At 36.6% G+C, this 12,716-nt stretch overlaps 1 protein-coding gene across 1 annotated transcript in view; it reads right to left on the reverse strand.

Moving 5' to 3' along the window:
• Positions 1-6,838: 6,838 nt before the first annotated feature.
• Positions 6,839-12,716, reverse strand: part of LOC107563388 (ALK tyrosine kinase receptor-like) — a 15,807-nt gene continuing 9,929 nt past the window's right edge. Inside the window, exons 4-12 of the mRNA XM_016248247.1 lie at positions 11,588-11,678; positions 11,425-11,489; positions 10,054-10,183; positions 9,767-9,864; positions 9,517-9,609; positions 9,328-9,429; positions 9,037-9,171; positions 8,810-8,900; positions 6,839-7,990 (exon numbers count right to left, since the gene is read on the reverse strand). Coding sequence (XP_016103733.1) covers positions 7,022-7,990; positions 8,810-8,900; positions 9,037-9,171; positions 9,328-9,429; positions 9,517-9,609; positions 9,767-9,864; positions 10,054-10,183; positions 11,425-11,489; positions 11,588-11,678 — 1,774 coding nt within the window. The 3' untranslated portion in view covers positions 6,839-7,021. The remainder of the gene's footprint in view (positions 7,991-8,809; positions 8,901-9,036; positions 9,172-9,327; positions 9,430-9,516; positions 9,610-9,766; positions 9,865-10,053; positions 10,184-11,424; positions 11,490-11,587; positions 11,679-12,716) is intronic.

Raw genomic sequence — 12,716 nt, forward strand, 5'->3', positions numbered from 1 at the left:
TTGCGAAGGGTCAAACTGACATTGCACAACTGACTGTTTCTAAAGTACCATCAAACTAGTGTATAGTAGGTGCAGCACATGCATTGAAGTATGTTATGTAGAACAAATATACAGCGATGCAATGTGAATGATGCACAACACTAGTGCATTTATAGTACAATAGGATGATATTAATCGCTTGGACTGCAGTGATCAATCAAGGGTGGTCTTATAAATTCTTCGGATGATTTTATGAATATATTGTATTGGTTTTATGGTTTAAGAACTTGGGTTGTAATTTTCTATACCTGCACACCACTGAGAGTGTTTCATTATCAGACAAACTTAACCTTGTGACACTATTTTGTTTAGGGGGGGCAGGTGAGTATTGTTACAGTGTTCCCTGTGCAGTATGTTTATGACAAATAAAACATCTGCTCAAAAATCATTCTGTGTTTCTGAAATGAATTTTAGTCTTTCATATCAGGATTATAGTCGAAAACAATTTATTTAAGGTTTGCTATTACGCAGCAATGTCCATCTTTTAACATAAATACAGGTAGTACAGGTACGTTAAAATTCACTTTATATGATGGTTCATCTCTTGTCTGGCTGGTTAGAAATGAACCCCTGCAAAGTCTTCCATAAAAAGCAAGACACATGCAGAACATTGGCAGTGATAACCTCAACAAAAATCATAATAAAACAAACACCAATAAAACAGATTAAATATTACAGCTACATATCATAAGGGTTAGTTCAGTTTGAAAGGAATATTAATCCAAGAATACAGCACTCATTTTCCTGGCTAAAGTAAAACTATTTCTACCCTTCTATCCAGTGTCCTACAAAAAAAAGAGTAAGCTCCTTAAAAGGCAGTCAAAATATTAAACTTTTAAATGGTTAAACAAGACAAAAATAAATGTAAGATTGTGCTAATACACTTCAGTCTCATCTGTCTCTAAGGCTTTGTCCAAATACCCACACTTGCAATCTTTGCACTTGACCACCTGATTACTTAAATGACGTATTTCCTGTATTTGGCCGAAGTCTTCAAGTGGGTGTGAAGACCACAAGTGTGTGTCGAACTTTTCATTACCTGATGGGACACAGTGTTTACACAGCTTTATTTTAATTTTAATTTTAAATACTTTGCATTTTAAAATCAACTTCTAAATGTCTGTTCAGTAGTCCCTATAACATGACAATTTTAATTTGTGGTGTTTCTAATTAAATGATAAAAAGCAGTTGCAAATGTCGTACAAAATAAATATCACCACAACTCATCTTTGGTATTCGAGATAGTGTGGGTTTAGTATCCATTAAGGTCACTGCACTTTGGCATTTTGAAGACATGGGACAGACTTGCACACTTCCTGTCGCACGCACGCGCTCTCAAGTGGCCAAGACCGCAAGTGTGGGTATTTGGACAAGGGGTAAATTTGCCTAAGGCTTTTCTCAGCAGTCCCTGACTAAAATAACTAATAAATGCACACACAAATAAATATTGTCACATAAAAAACATTATTTACCTAATAACTACAATATGTAATAAAATATTTGAGAATAATTAGTAATACCTCACGAAATCAAACTTCTCATGCATCATATTACCACACTGAGGTGTTATGCGGTTTGTGGTTGTGTTTGTGTTTGCTGTAATACTTAGAATTTGCCTGCAGGTGATTTACATAGTCACAGTTCACATAGGGTAGCTAAAGATAAAATGCACTTATTTTTACTTATTTATTTTTGAGAGAAAGATACTAAAAAATACATAGCAAAAAATGGTTGTCTTTTGACAGCTCCCTAGAGGAGTGCATTGGCATGTAAATCAATACAATCCCAATTACACCCCCCGTCACATGCCTCATTTACTTCTAACGCATTCGGTGCAACACCTTTGTGAAGCCCTCACAATTATCTCAACATTTCGCACACAAAAGACACCCTCAGTGAAAAGGCAACATACTGTTTTTCAAAACTAACTGCAGACAAAACAAAGGACAAAACACTAAATCTAGTCAAAATAAATGGTCCTTGGTGCTACTTTCTACTCAAAACACCCCCTAAAGTCCACCTGATCTGAGATTAAAGGTGTCCTATATTTCTGTCAGCATTTCTTTATTACTAATACTTTGCAACACACTGCCACCTTTTTAATGGACCTCTGAGCTACTGGTGATAGTGCTAAGCTTTAAAGGGACAGTTTACCCAAAAAGAGAAAAAAAAATTCATTTATTCATCTCCATGTTGTTCCATATCTATATGACTTACTTTCTCCTGCAGAACACAGAAGAAGATACTTTGTGTTTCAATGGACCTCAGTCATATTTCTGGGGTTTCACAGAAACGCAAGCCGTCATACAGTTGTTAAATAAACTTCTAGCCACCTTATTTTTCAACGCGGAAGTAAGCCGTTTTCTGCGAATGTGCGAGACTTTCGGTTCATTAGCCGCAGAGAATAACAAAGTACAGTAAATGCTAAAACTGTTTGCACTACAAATCAGTGTGTTCATAATTAAGATAATACATTCAAATAGCATGGTAAGACACACCAGTTTGCAATATCAAGCAGCAAAACTAGCTGTATTGTACAGCAAAAAATTGCTGGAAGCAAATGACAACGGAAGCCGGACCCCATTCAATTTACAAATGGCCGTGCTCGTTCTTATGGGAAAAATAAGGTGGATATTGGTGAATATCAAAAGAAAAAAAATCTGTGATAGCATCTCCATGACTTTCTAATTAGAAAAATAAAGACAGATTAACTACGGCAGTCCAAAACAACATATTGACTTTCATTGTATGGACAAAAACCACTCTGAAAATCATTGAAAAATAAATGTCATACAGGTTTGGAACAACTTGAAGGCAAGTAAATAATGAAAATTTTAATTTTTTGCCGAACCTTTTTTAGACAAACTTTTCTGTGTTTCTTTTAAAGTATGTCAAGTCACTCAAATAACTCAAAAAGGCAATTACTTAAAAAAAAACAGTTTTACTAGATTTTGTGACTAATTGTTATGTGGCATGGAGTATGATTTTCCTTTTGTGTTGGGTCTGAACATGCTTTGGATCTTCTTGTAATATACACCTAAAACCAGCTGCAAAATGCTAATTCGTAAAGCACATCTAAACCTACATATATATTCATTGCTAATTATGACTAATCAGTAGAAAAGGACTTCTCATTTCATGTGGTCCTTAAAGTGAACATCATGTGTTTTCACAGTGTTGACAGTAGATGAGAATCCAGTGTAAAAGGGCTGCTATTAGCCAAGTGGAAGTTTCCATAGAAACCATCAGCCATTTACAGGAGAGCCACCTCTTAATGGCAAATTAGCTACGACTCCTCATGTATTTGGTACCGCACAGAAATAATGTAGTCACATAGTTTCCAACTGGCTGGAATTAAAGGCTAGAATACACTGCACAACTTTTTCTCAGATCTTTGCCCCGATTCACCATCTGGACGAGGATGACACAAATTACTGAAAGACTGCAGATTTTGGCAGTCATAGATTTTGCAGAAATTTGCGTAGTGTAAAATGGATACAGACTGATTTTTTAGCTTCAGAGCATGATTCCATTCCGTTTGGAGGATATCAAACATGTTTGATATTTTAAGGCAATTTTAAAACACGTTGTTTTTATTTGTCATGCATCTCCATCAATGAGGTGCATGTTTCTGCATGACTTTGTTGTTTTTGGAATGACTTGAAAGTTTGATAGTTTGCGATCTTCAGGGTGAGGTCACACTGTCCTGGAGTTGTTCTGCAAAGTTTTTAGCATGCAAAGTCCAGTGAATTTCAATATGAATCCACTCGATCAGGAATTTCACGCAAGGGTGAAAGATTTCCCCAAGCAGATTTCGTAACAGGTTCAAGTTTATCACCTAGATTCACTATGTTGACCATAGGGCTGTGCAAAGTGCAACACCTTTGTGAAGCCCTCACAATTATCTCAACATTTCGCACACAAAAGACACCCTCAGTGAAAAGGCAACATACTGTTTTTCAAAACTAACTGCAGACAAAACAAAGGACAAAACACTAAATCTAGTCAAAATAAATGGTCCTTGGTGCTACTTTCTACTCAAAACACCCCCTAAAGTCCACCTGATCTGAGATTAAAGGTGTCCTATATTTCTGTCAGCATTTCTTTATTACTAATACTTTGCAACACACTGCCACCTTTTTAATGGACCTCTGAGCTACTGGTGATAGTGCTAAGCTTTAAAGGGACAGTTTACCCAAAAAGATTTTTTGACATTTATTCATCTCCATGTTGTTCCATATCTATATGACTTACTTTCTCCTGCAGAACACAGAAGAAGATACTTTGTGTTTCAATGGACCTCAGTCATATTTCTGGGGTTTCACAGAAACGCAAGCCGTCATACAGTTGTTAAATAAACTTCTAGCCACCTTATTTTTCAACGCGGAAGTAAGCCGTTTTCTGCGAATGTGCGAGACTTTCGGTTCATTAGCCGCAGAGAATAACAAAGTACAGTAAATGCTAAAACTGTTTGCACTACAAATCAGTGTGTTCATAATTAAGATAATACATTCAAATAGCATGGTAAGACACACCAGTTTGCAATATCAAGCAGCAAAACGAGCTGTATTGTACAGCAAAAAATTGCTGGAAGCAAATGACAACGGAAGCCGGACCCCATTCAATTTACAAATGGCCGTGCTCGTTCTTATGGGAAAAATAAGGTGGATATTGGTGAATATCAAAAGAAAAAAAATCTGTGATAGCATCTCCATGACTTTCTAATTAGAAAAATAAAGACAGATTAACTACGGCAGTCCAAAACAACATATTGACTTTCATTGTATGGACAAAAACCACTCTGAAAATCATTGAAAAATAAATGTCATACAGGTTTGGAACAACTTGAAGGCAAGTAAATAATGAAAATTTTAATTTTTTGCCGAACCTTTTTTAGACAAACTTTTCTGTGTTTCTTTTAAAGTATGTCAAGTCACTCAAATAACTCAAAAAGACAATTACTTAAAAAAAAACAGTTTTACTAGATTTTGTGACTAATTGTTATGTGGCATGGAGTATGATTTTCCTTTTGTGTTGGGTCTGAACATGCTTTGGATCTTCTTGTAATATACACCTAAAACCAGCTGCAAAATGCTAATTCGTAAAGCACATCTAAACCTACATATATATTCATTGCTAATTATGACTAATCAGTAGAAAAGGACTTCTCATTTCATGTGGTCCTTAAAGTGAACATCATGTGTTTTCACAGTGTTGACAGTAGATGAGAATCCAGTGTAAAAGGGCTGCTATTAGCCAAGTGGAAGTTTCCATAGAAACCATCAGCCATTTACAGGAGAGCCACCTCTTAATGGCAAATTAGCTACGACTCCTCATGTATTTGGTACCGCACAGAAATAATGTAGTCACATAGTTTCCAACTGGCTGGAATTAAAGGCTAGAATACACTGCACAACTTTTTCTCAGATCTTTGCCCCGATTCACCATCTGGACGAGGATGACACAAATTACTGAAAGACTGCAGATTTTGGCAGTCATAGATTTTGCAGAAATTTGCGTAGTGTAAAATTGATTTTTTTAGCTTCAGAGCATGATTCCATTCCGTTTGGAGGATATCAAACATGTTTGATATTTTAAGGCAATTTTAAAACACGTTGTTTTTATTTGTCATGCATCTCCATCAATGAGGTGCATGTTTCTGCATGACTTTGTTGTTTTTGGAATGACTTGAAAGTTTGATAGTTTGCGATCTTCAGGGTGAGGTCACACTGTCCTGGAGTTGTTCTGCAAAGTTTTTAGCATGCAAAGTCCAGTGAATTTCAATATGAATCCACTCGATCAGGAATTTCACGCAAGGGTGAAAGATTTCCCCAAGCAGATTTCGTAACAGGTTCAAGTTTATCACCTAGATTCACTATGTTGACCATAGGGCTGTGCAAATAATCGAATGTGATTTTCATGCATATCTTGTCAGTAAAGCCAGTTCTGTGATTAGTAGTAAATCTCCAGCACGTGCGTTCAGATGGAGTGGCATTTACTACACAGAGCCGTAGTTCACTGACAAGCTACGTAATATCGCGTTAAAAATCGCAGACGATTCATTGCCATTTACTATTGTAGTAAATGCCGTTCCATCTGAACGCATGTGCTGGAGATTTACTACAAGATACGCATGAAAATCGCACTCGATTATTTGCACAGCCCTAGTTGACCAACAGAAAACTGCTTGGTTTGAAAGTGACTTTGGTGTGAGCTCTGCTTCATACATCACTACACTATTGACAATCAAATTTTTTGCATGCAAAAAAAAGGGTAAAAAATGTGATCGCATCTTTAGTCATTAAAGGGTTAGTTCACCCAAAAATGATTGAATGATGTCATTAATTACTCACCTTCATGTTGTTCCAAACCAATAAGACCTTCGTTCATCTTCGGAACACCTATTAAGATATTTTTGATGAAATCCAAGAGCTTTTTGACCCTGCATAGACAGCAATGCAACCTGGCACTCTTGATAATGGTGGAGGATGGGATGAGGAGGAGAAGAAGTGTTGAATAAAGTTGTTATTTTTGTTTTCTTTGCGCACAAAAAGTATTCTGATGGCTTCATAAAATTATGGTTGAACCACTGTCACATGGACTATTTTAACTATGTTCTTACTATGTTTCTGGGCCTGGGAACATTTCAGTTATGTTGCTGTTTATGCAGGGTCAGAAAGCTCTCGGATTTCATCAAAAATATCTTAATTTGTGTTCCGAAGATGAACGAAGGTCTTACGGCTTTGGAACAACATGAGGGTGAGTAATTAATAACAGAATTGTCATTTTTGGGTGAACTATCCCTTTAAGTGTATGATGCCTAGTGTTTTAAAATGTATTCAGATTTCAAAAGTCATAAAGCGTATTCCAGCCTTAACCTGTCATTCCGCCTCTAGCTAATCCACTGCAGTTATTGCAGTAAAATACCTCTGTGTCAGAAACAAAATAACACCAAATATGAGGCATTTCCTCAGTCGGATCGCTACACGGGGGTGACACTGAGGTCTTCAGACAAGGAAAAGCCAGAATCTCTGTCCCTCATGGGCTTCTCAGACTGGGTGTACCTCCTTACGTCCTCATGTCCGTAGCTAGCATGGCGCTTCACCTGTGGTTTGTGGGTAAATGTTGCGGCCAGGCCGAGGACAGCCAGTGAAGATGTAGCTGAAGAGCTGGTGCTGAGCTCCACAGATTTGGACACAACTACAGGCAAATTCTCAGTCTCGTAGCTCTGCTCGTCGTACGCATAGTTTACGTTGCCACACGGGAAGCTTTGGAGTTTTGCCAAGTCCATAACCACAGCGAGCGAGCCGCCCGTATCCCCTGTTGGACCCTTCTGAGAGGAAGTCACTGTCGGACTGAATGCGGTCTGGGAGGATGCAGCAGATGGATGTGGGGATGACGAGACATTTGTGTTAACTTCTACTCCAGGGTCAATGCGCTCTGAGGTAGTGGACGGGACAGACATGAACGTGGGGTTGCAAGACAGAGGCATGGACTGGGTGTGGCACAGGGCTGTCTTCCCTCGTCCAAAGCTCTCCAGGACCCAGGAACCGTAAGTGGGGTTCCAAAGGTTTTTTGTCTTGTTCTTTAGCTTCTGGCTGCCTGATGATGAACTACTCCTGGAGCACGGTCGGTGCTCTGGAACTTGAAGCCACTGTCCTGGACAGACTCCAGGAGCAGGAACCGGCTCAGCCCAACAAGTCTCCAAAGTTTCTCGGTACGTACCCACCTCCTGTGTGAGATGGACTGGTCTTTGTAGCTTTGTAGGTTTGAGGGCCTGTGGGGCAGCACCGGTGATGCCCAGTCGAGGAGAAGCATCCTGGGACATAGAGTGGGCCACTAGAAGAGGGGTCATACTGCCTGATCCTTCAGGACGGATCACAGTGCTGCCTTCTTCTTCGGCAGCTGGACCATGCTCCACTGGAAGAGGGGTGTTGATGACATCAGGGTCCTGACAGATCATAGAATGCGTGACGAAGTGTGATGAAACGGAGAAAAAGGTGACAAAAAAGTCAAAAAGGGTCAACACGAGTGATGTAAGTGAGGGGTTTTCATTATTGTTCATATAATAATTGTGATCATTTTATTCTGTTGACATCTCAAGTTTTTAAGATTAAGAAATAAAATGACATTTTAGTTTTGTGAAGAAAATTATGCATTTTTTAGTTTCTCCTTGCCACTGGGGTTTATAAGCAGAGTTGGTAACATTACAGATAACTAAAAGTATAAAAAATACTTTTTTAATAAATTAAAATAAAATTGAAAAAATAAAAATGTAATTATTAGATTTTTCTAACTGAAATACATATGCTTAATTTGAAGTATAACAATTATTAAAATAAAACTGAAATAAAAAAATCTAAATAGAAATATATAAAAACATGACAAAATTATTACAACTTAAACTGAATTAAAATGAAAAACATAAAAATATATTTTTTCAAAATATTAATAGATACTATACTAGTAGTATATAAATAATACTAAAATAACAATGGTTACAAGGCTATTTTAGAATAATATTTACTGAAAGTTTTTACCAAAAAAATTAAGGCTGATTATCTAATTTTAGAAACATGTTGTGTTAAAATATTATGCTTAATATTTTTCTGAAACAGTAGACATGGGTGTTTATAAAAAAAATATATAGTTTTAGGAAGGGTGGACCTTGACAGCAAAAAGTTTGAAAACGTCTCATCAAAGTAAATTAAATGAACATACCACCTAATATACTGAAATCTAAATCTGTCAAATTCTGACCCCGTTATACCTGTGTACAGTAGTTGATCCTCTCTAAAATAGTCGAGAAGTTTGGTCTGTGTTCTGGACAGTGTTGCCAACACTGTGTCATGATCCGATAACTAAAACAGAACAAAATCCAACATTTCACTAATGTTTTATAGCTTACAACTGTACATTTTAAGGAATTTTTTTTTACATTTATTTAAGTTCAAGTTAGGCCCAAGATCCATTCTCAAAGCTGTTATTGTTACTTACACAGGGCCTGGGCAGCTCTTAGGAGGATCCATACGACCTCCACCTGTTACAAACTCCAGCACTTCCTGATTGGTCTTGCAGGGATAAGGCATGTATCCAAGAGAGAAAATCTCCCACAGCAGTACCCCGAAAGACCTGCAGATGGAGACAAATTGCATGTAATAGCTACAGTGTCTGGCCTCGGGTCTCTGCATCACTAATCACTGATGTAAAAAAACAATTCTTTAATACCTTTACAACCTGACATTGCTGACAAAAGAAGATAATTCAGTAAAGCAGAACTGTTATTACCAGGTGTCAGTCTTGCATGTAAAAACGCCCTCTAGAAAGGCTTCAGGTGGCATCCACTTCACCGGCAACATGGCACGGCCACCCTTCCTATAGTAACTCGCCCTGCAATGCAAAGCATTCCTTTATCAAAATTCAATGCCTGTGCTCATCATTAAAAAGGATGTGAGATAAGAAGTACGATGAAAGCACCTATAAATATCTCGAGCCATCCCAAAATCTCCAATTTTAGCCACTCTCTCTGGACCAGGACAGGTCAAAAGGCAGTTTCGTGCTGCAATGTCCCTGAAACACACATCAGACATACACAACTAACTTGTGCAAGACATCAAGGTCAAGAGCTGCAGCGAGTTAATGACATCTATATATTCACTGAAGAGCGGTTTCCACTTGAAGGCTACTTTAGGGCAAAGTTCAGTCAGGTTTGGCTTTGAGAAATCACCTGTGGATGAAGTGGTTCTCCTCTAGATAACGACAGCCAAGTGCGATATCTCTGGCCATATGCAGAAGCTCCAGCATACTTAGAGAAGACGGCTGATTCTGTGGAAAGACAAGATTACATTTTAAAGTTCTTTTAGAGAACTATTTTGTATCAAAATTGTGCTTATTTTACCTCATAATAAATGGAATTATAATTATGTTGTTTTCTTGGCAAACCAAAAAATGACAGCAAAAATGAGTGCTAACTGAGAAACGGAGGATATGATGTCTACACACTCAAACACTCACAGTTCTGGGTCGGTTTAGTCTGAGGAAAGTCTTCATGTCTCCTCCTGTCATGAGCTCCAGCAGTATGAAGCGAGGCAGGATCTGCAGACTGACGCCAATACAGCGCACAATGTTCTGATGGCTGAACTTACTGCACACACAAAAGAGTGAAGGAATAAACCCAAATGAACTATTAAGAAGAACGGTCAACTCGACTCTCACACAACACCACAGCATGACAGGACAGAACTGAGTAATTAGGACATTTCAAATGAATATTTGACTGTGTTACAGTTATTGTAATGTAAAATGTTTAGGTTATTTTGTTCATCTTGGTTTATTAATAATACTATGCACATTGTAGACTATTATTATTATTATAAAGCATCTTAAAATGAAGTGAAACAGATCTCTGAGAAAATGTACAACTGCTGTACGGAAGAGTGGGATACTTTTACATATTGTGGAACATTAACAACATATTATTGAAATACACTTACTTTTTCTTCTTACAATGTATCATAACATTTTTAAATGTATGCATTATTTAAGCTACTTTTTCAAACTTTTTTGTCTTTTACAGTATATATCCCCATAATCCTATCAATAAAGCTCAATATTATACCAGTAAAATCATTAGTACCCATAGAATAGTTATAATAGTATTATACTGGACTTCATTTAAAAAGGAACAAAATGTGTCAGTGAATTAACAATAAATAAATACATATAACATAACTTTTGAACAACTTTGATGTTTTGTTTAATAAAGTTTATGTAAAGTTATTTATATCATCATCATTTATATGATGTATAAATCTCAATTTAGAAAAATTGACTCTTATGACTGGTTTTGTGGTCCATGGTCTCATATTATTATTTTTATTGCTTCTATTGTCCTCATTTGTAAGTCGCTTTGGATAAAAAGCATCTGCTAAATGATTAAATGTAAATGTAAATATCAAATTTGTTTTATATAATATTATTTTATAGAATAATATAATTTAATATTAATACATTATATTATGCTATTTTAAAATTTCTAAATGATCAGTTTTACAAAGCCAAATCTGAATATCTGCTTTTAGGGAATCACTGATGTAGCCCATACAAATGAAGGATAGGATGTTGTTCACTAACTAAAGTACGGTTTGCTCAGAAGACTATGAATCACTAGAAAACATCTGCAGCTTGACTAAAGAGGACGTCATACCTTCAAAAACAAACAACAGATGTGAACCCGCTAATCGCAACAAACGTTTAAAAAGAAAGGAGCAGATTTCATAGCCTACAGTTAGTCTGACTGAGAGCAGAGGATTGGAATGACAATGTCTTCTTCTGTCTGTCGCACACCAAAGCAGTGCTGCGAGTGTATGTTACAGCCAAGCATACCTCATAATCAGAGCCTCCATTAGGAAATCCATCTCATCCTGCTCAGAACAGATTTCTGGAAGAGTCTGGAAGAGAAGAAGGATGGAAAGAGATAAAACACAGGATCAATTAAGACAAGCCAGAAACCAGTTTCAAAGGGAAAGGCAGATCTGGGAACACTCACCTTTATAGCAACCTGCATGGCTGTGTTTTCTCCATTCATACCCAAAACCTGTCCTTCGTACACTTCCCCAAAGGCACCGTGTCCCAACGCCCTATAGTTAAAAATGCAAGACAGCATCATTACTCACATGTTTTAAATGTGGAATTCATTTTCAGTATGTCATCACAGAATATTAAAGGAATATTGCGGGTTGAATGCAATACATACCGCAGACTTCCAGACAAATAGTTGACTAAAAGTTATGCACAAGTCAACATAATTTTTCGTTGTTATTCAACAGCACGTCAAACTCAAGTTGTATTTGACCCAGAACATTATTTTAACTAATAACAGGACCAGCGTAACCTGGGGTTATATTTTCATTAACTTTGAAGGCAATTTGTGAAATTTTGCAGAATGAATGCAAAGGTGATCAAATGTGTTAAATGGAGCTGAGAGCATTACAAATTAGCCATAATAAAACATAGTGCACAGACATAATGCAAACATACAATGCACAGTGGATGTGTAGGACTTTCAAATCAAATTCTGCAGAATTCCCAGAACGTAACATGGAATTCTGTGCATGCAGATTCCGTGTAGGTCTGCGATGACTCACAGTTTACTTATTGTAGAAATTGAAGTAGCAATCTTCTGGATACTAACCATCTTAACCTTGTTAACATCAGTTAATGCATTATGTATCAAGAAATAAAAATGAAAAATATTTTACAACATGTATTAATCTAGGTTAATATCATACATTAACCAAGATTATTTGACATAAACCACTGTATGTTTTATTTGTTTTATATAAATTATCATTCATGTATTATGAATAAACATTAAATTAGCATATTTATAAATAACATTAACCTAGATTAACAAAAAAGACTTAAAGAAGAAATTCAAGAAAAAAGCTAAATCTGAAAAAGTAAATTTTAAAGCCTCAGAATGATCTATTATGTTCAATAGTTTGAGAAATAATACTTTAATTCAGCATTGATGCATTAAATGTCACATTAAAGACATTTATAATTTAAAAAAAGATTTCTGTTTCAAATAAATGCTGTTCTTTTGAACTTCCAATTCATCAAAGAATCCTGAAAAAAACGTCTCGGTTACGTATGTAACCCTCGTTCCCTGAAGG

The sequence above is a fragment of the Sinocyclocheilus grahami genome, unplaced genomic scaffold (genome assembly GCF_001515645.1).
Source record: "Sinocyclocheilus grahami isolate Dianchi unplaced genomic scaffold, SAMN03320097.WGS_v1.1 scaffold871.1, whole genome shotgun sequence".
NCBI classification, from domain to species: domain Eukaryota; kingdom Metazoa; phylum Chordata; class Actinopteri; order Cypriniformes; family Cyprinidae; genus Sinocyclocheilus; species Sinocyclocheilus grahami.